This window comes from Tympanuchus pallidicinctus, unplaced genomic scaffold (genome assembly GCF_026119805.1).
Source record: "Tympanuchus pallidicinctus isolate F22 unplaced genomic scaffold, pur_lepc_1.0 scaffold40, whole genome shotgun sequence".
Lineage (NCBI taxonomy): Eukaryota > Metazoa > Chordata > Aves > Galliformes > Phasianidae > Tympanuchus > Tympanuchus pallidicinctus.
The window spans coordinates 2,374,044-2,380,238 of record NW_026294759.1 but is presented as its reverse complement, the minus strand read 5'-3'; the positions used below and the strand labels follow the sequence as shown (position 1 = coordinate 2,380,238).

Here is a 6,195-nt window from a genome sequence, read left to right as displayed (position 1 = left end):
GGAGGATTATACATCTGTGTAGAAATAGAACTTCTATAAGGAGAATGTTGCATAATTTCTGAAGGTAATAGCTCCCTGAGGCACTTTTGAACTCTTGGGCAGAATTCTGCTGCTTGCTAGCTGGAACTCGTATGGGCTGCTTGTGGGGGGAAGGACCCAGAAAGGAGATGAATGTGGGGGAAGATGAGGGGGATCAGATTGCTACAGGGAAACTATTATGAGAGACCTTGACCTGTTGTGTCCAAGACAGGTTACTACAAGCAGCTGTGCAGCTGGCCCACCTTTAGAAATCAGCAGTGAGATCACTTCTGGGAATTGAGATAATGTACCTGTGTGATGCAGGGTGGAAGCCAGTGAGTGTGTGAGATAAGAAAATAAAAGTTCTGTTCTCATTACTTCCAGAATAAATCCCAGTATTCAGATCCACTAGGAGCTGTTTTTTACTCTCAGCTGTGACATCTCTTTTCATGAAAAAAAGTATACTGGTTTTTCAATAGTACCTAGTGCTGGTACAAGAATTCTAGCAGTGTTCAGTGGAAAACCTATCTGTGCTGAAACTGTTACTAGTAATATAAAAGATGTTTGTATTTTTAGATAAGTAAATTTAAGCTACTGACACAGTTTAATTAATGCCTTTAATAGTGGGATTAGCAAGAAAGTTTTGTGTTGTTCATATTTTGGCTCAAAACCAAAAGAATAAGGTCAAAAATGTTTTTTGTTTTGTTGAAAGAGGAGTGAAAACAGTGAATGGGATATTCACAAGATGTAGTTACAAATCTGATTTACATAACAACCATTTTAATTAGTGGAGCAATTCATTATAGGAATACAGTTGTAGTAACTGTGAAGTGTTTTTGTTTCCATTTGCTCTTATATAAAAAAATGATAGATACTCAAAGAGTCTGACTGTAAAAATAATTATTGATCTCTTCTTCAAAATTAGGATGTACAGAATAGTCTTTTAAAAAAGCATAATTTTCAAAACATCAAAAGATTTGGATGAAAATCTGTAGAACAGCTTGTAAAATAAAATACGTACCAGGTTGAGATTCCTAACATACATTGTCTGTGTTGCAGAGGGCAACAGGCTCATACCCTGAAGACAGGTAAAAAACATTCTCTGTATCATATCACTAAATTACTAAATTGAAATACAAGCAAAAGAAAATATTGTTATGTAATTGATCATCTTCATTACAAAGCAATGATGTCATCAGAGTTTACATACAGAAAGTGTCATTCTTTAAAGGGAAAAGAATGAAATTATAAATCATCAAGTTCCAGGATTAGTCTTGGAGAAGCTAACTTTCACTAGGAACAAGGACTGGATCATACACAATGTTATTTGGCCTACCATTGCTGCTATTGCCAGTTTTACTCAAAGAATTTTTTCTAACATCACAATGAAGTCAGAGTTTTCTTCATCCTGTACCTAGTTTCAATATTATCAGGCCTCATAAAGTGTGAAGTAGAGACAGTAAAGTTCCCTTTTGTCCTTGTGGCTGGTAAGGATTGAAGAAAGCAGTGCAAGGGCTTGCATGCCCTTTCTAGATTCACGATGACATTCAAGAATCCCTCAAATACCAACATGAGATCCCTGTATGTCCAGTACTGCAGCCCAGTATTAGAATTTCCATGAAAAGCTTGACAGATAGCAGAGGTAAAGAAGCAGCAGGTGTCTGTGGAAAGAGCAGCAACCTGTTGTTTTGAGCTTAAGTGGGGAGGTTTTGGCAATTAGGTGGGAGAGGTGGCCTCTGTGAGTGGTAAATTTTAGAATGAAAATGGGGAAGAGAATTTGAATAGTTGAAATGATACTAAGTGCTGGTAATATCAATGAATGACGATTCTTGGAGGTAGGAATACTGGGAGGAAGATGGTTTATATGTGGTGAGATACTGTGGCCCAGAAGTCAGCAACAATGCGTATACTTGAAGTCAAATTGTGTTAAATGTTGAGGACATCATGTAATCATGTAAGGAATAGTCTTCAAAGTACTGCTGGGAGAAGTAGCCTTCTCAGATGATGACTCTTCTCAAAGTTGCCTCCGAAATAAGTTGTAGAATAATTTTGCTCAGGTTGCAGGAAGATTTTTTTTGTCCCTAACTTTGTTCATTTTTTTTTATTTCCATCCTCTTTCTTCCAAAGTCTCTTTCTGTCATTAGCCCCCATTCTTTCTATGGTCCCACTTTAGATCCCTTCTAAATGCAGAGAAGAGTAATACTGCCTGAGAAAGGAAAGGGAAACCTTACCTCCTGTTAATTTACTAAGCTGTCCCAGTGCCAGGGCAGCAGAGGGAGATTAAAGCAGGGAAGCGCCTGCCATTTCCAAGCACAGATTGAACAGGAGGGGTTGGGAGTCTCTGGTTACACTCTCCCTACTCTGTCTTTCCCTCACCAGTAACCTTCTCTCCCAGGGTGCACTGTGGGATTTTAGCTGAAGCCTTGTGTCTGCTTCACTCCATGATTTTGCAGTGGAGAGCAGAAGGGAAGACGTTGCCCTGAACATCCCTTGCTCCACAAAGGTTGTCTCTGGGGATATGACTAGGGAGGCCTCTCCAACAAAAGTATTGCGATACCAACAAACTCTGGTGAGTACAATACCTGCAGAAGGACAGAGCGTTTCCTACATTGTAATTTGTTCTCTTCTGAAGGGGTAAAAGCTTTTCTTGCCTACAAATATCCTTCCCTGCTTGTATTAGGAAAAATTTGTGAAAATTCTGCATGAGCACATGCCCCAGAACTGCCTTCCTCTAAGACAGAATGAGGCCATTTTCTCTTTTTATCATTAAGAAAATGGAAATCATCTTTAATCCCCATGAATGAAAAAATTTTGTCACTGAATTCACTAGATTAGGAAGAATGTGCTAGAAAGAGTCAGGGCTGAGTTTGTAGGGACAACCAATCTGCAGAGCTGCATGGAAAGGCAGTTGCTTGTTGTGAATTGGTTTGCTTTTCTTGGACAGACTTCTCACTACTTTATTACAGCTTTCAGAAGAGATAGAATTCTGCCCTGCTGGATGTTAATGCATGCTACTAGAGTATGCTCTTATTGGCATCTTTTAGGCAAATCTTAGCGAGGTTTTGCACTGCTTTGTTTTAAGGATATTTATTTGGAGATTGTTGCTTCACTTCCTGATCTAAGTATCTCAACTTTGAGAACTAAGATTCATTTAATCACCTCATGATTCCTCAGACTTCTCTGAACAAGCTGAGGAAGAAATTTGTACTGCGTCTAAGAAACCACTTTATCTGATATTTTAAATAAGAATTTGCATCAAATACTGCAGATTGCCTACTGAACAGCATGAGTGGAATCCCAGCCTCTGAAAACATATAGTGGTGGCCTGTTTGTGTCAGAGCATGCAAAGATTTCATAGCCATGTTTGTAGACAAGACTATATAGGAGGTATGGAAAACATGAATATCTTTGAGCTACTACAAAAAAAAACATAAAGGTCTTCTTTGTAGAAGATGTCACAATTGGTTTACTAAGCAAATTGTACAGTTGCTTGTGGGAACAGAAGGTAAAGGCAGAGAGAGTACTTCTCCTGTACATCAACTAATACATGCAAGTGAAGAATTTTATGATCTGTAGAGTGACCCTAAGGCCTTGTATGACTGACTGCTTGACTTCAAATCCTGAGTTACATAATGAATATAAGTTTCTCAGTGACCTACATAGACACAACACAAGTACCCAACCTCATGACCTCTTGCTCAACTGAAAGTGCTTCTTATCAATTGGCAAGTACTGATGTTGCTGAAAGAGTCATTCATTTCAGTGGAAGGTCTGAACTATAAAATATTTCATGTCTGTTGTTCTGCGTTTCTGTAGACCAATCTAAAGTAGCATCCACAGCGTCAGGACTAAGTTACGTTAGTACTAGAACACTGAGACTGTGGGCCTAATGCACAACATAATCTGATTTCATTGGTCTGTTTGCACAGTGTACAATCAATAGGTCAACTGTACAATTAGTAGGTATACAGAGGTTAGGCTTAGTAAGCTTATCATGGTGGAAAAATAATAAAAATAAATGGAAATGCTTACTAGTGCCATAGGCAGTATGTAAAGACAGTAAACTCCACAAGGAGCAATCTCCAGAAAGAGATCCTTCCTCAGTGCCAGTCAGCACTTAAATGGGGTCTAGGAGAGGTGCAGCCAGGCTGCACCCCTTGGGGTAACACAGGTGAATTGCCTTCACCTGTGCTCCTGTGGCTGACTCTGCCTCAGGTGGTCAATCAGGTTCAGGCCATGATCAACAGTTCCCATACACACAGGATAGAATGTTGTAAGATTTCTGGAAGGAGAACAAGTTCTGAGATGAAAAATTGTACTGAGTTGGTTGCTGAGCTGATCAAATTGCATGCAGTACTAAACTGTAAGGAAATGCAACAAAATTGAACAAAAGTGGTAGTAGAAAGAACAAGTTTGTGAAAGATGCAAAAGCTATACTTCTTCTAAAGCTGTAACAAACTCGTGAGTCCTTAGACATTTCACTTTTTTATTTAATTTAGAACTAGACTAGTCAGAGTCAGTGCCAGTTTTCCTGCAGGCTTGCGGGAAGAGATGACTAGCATTAGATCTTCTTAATTTGAAGAGTATAATCCATATAATTTGGTAAAAGGCAAGTCTTCATTGGCAGATTATATACAGGTTATTAAGCAGTTATTCAGGAAAGAAAGCAAGTCAATGTATTCCATGGTCTTCATTTACTCATAAATTTGTTTCAAATATTTGCCAGTGAGAGCATAGATTCTGAACAGGACAGGAATTTGTAGCAAATGGTAGTTGTTTGATCCTTCAAGTGTCTGCATGGTTAAACTCAAAACATTTTGCTCTTTAGTTGAATTCAAGATAGGTATCAAGCAGATAATTACTGGATCTAATCAGGCTTTAGTGATAGGTAGGTGCTGAATCACTAACCTTGACGAAGAATGAAATATTTCTCAAAACAAGAGAAATGAAGATCAGTTATAATGATTTGGTAGCAAGTGAATATGACATTGCAATTCTGGATGAAGGTGTCTCGAATGGATCCCAGATACTTTTGAGATCTGAATGTCTTAGCAATTTATGCCTTAAAATACTAACTTTGGGAACATGCTCCTATCAAGCATCGTCATTATCACTGTTCACTCCATATTGTTAGTCATGTTATTTTTTTCTTACCTAGTGAAGGAAGAATAGCAGAGCGCATAAGGTCAATGCCAAACTAATGCTACAAACTTTTTCATAAATAAAAGTCACTGCTCTCTGGGTACACTGGCATTTAGTCAAAGAAAGGGTAGGTCATTGCCTGGCTTTAAAGACTGCAGGAATGATTGCTGTTTTTCTGTTGTAGAAAATCTACTGCACTGTCACAATCCAGTATTGAAGTTGCTTATAAAGTCTTTGTACCTTGGGAAGAGGTGAGATGGTAGACGAAGCTATTGCTGGTTAGCCTTTGAGGTCACAAATCACCTAAATAAGAGATCTGATGAGTCAGCCGGCCGTTTCTTGCCCTTCAGACCCTTCTGTGGTAAAAGCATCTTGGCTTATTTATATAACATGGCCACTTTATTCAGTTTCTTATATACCAGCTGTCTTTTGTTTCTCTACCATGTTCTTTTTAAGACATTTATTTTCTGTGTCTTTTGTTACCTCTGTCATTTACTCTTTCATGATTCTCTTGTTATCCTCAAATACCTTTCTCTTACTCGTCTTCTGCTGCATCTCCTGTTTGTTTCTCTGATGCTTCTGCTCTCTGTACATGAAGCCAAGTGTTAGGTTTCACAGCTGTGTTTTTTTTCTGTGCCTTCGTCAGGTCACTGCCATCTGTTCCAAAAATATCCCATGTGATTATTCCCCTGTGCTGTCCCAAGGCATGGGGGATCCTTGGCAGTCCCTCCTCCTCTTTTTTTTTTTTTTGAAGTTATTATCGATCATACACAAAGTAATATTAGAAGGACGAGGAGTCTGGACAAATGAGGTCATGAGATTTATGCAGATTCTGCTGTACATACTGCTAATTCTAAAGCTAGAGATGGCAAATGAGGCAGATGAATACAGGTTTATACTCTACAGGGCAAGACATAGGCTCCTGACAATTATATTAGAAAAGGAAAAAAGGAAGTTTTCAGTTACTTGCTGTGTGATTGAAAGTGCAGGCATTTAAGGATCATCTCTTACTGTAATTAGGGAGTAATTTTTGGC

The 6,195-nt window shown here is 38.6% G+C and overlaps 1 protein-coding gene across 2 annotated transcripts in view; it reads left to right on the top strand.

The window, feature by feature from the left end:
- The first annotated feature begins 92 nt into the window (after positions 1 to 92).
- The window catches only part of CLCN1 (chloride voltage-gated channel 1), a 60,681-nt gene continuing 54,578 nt past the window's right edge, over positions 93 to 6,195 (top strand). For both annotated transcript variants that reach the window (XM_052701786.1, XM_052701784.1), the window contains exon 1: positions 93 to 2,587. In XM_052701786.1, the coding sequence (XP_052557746.1) occupies positions 2,537 to 2,587 (51 nt within the window). In that variant the 5' untranslated portion in view covers positions 93 to 2,536. The remainder of the gene's footprint in view (positions 2,588 to 6,195) is intronic.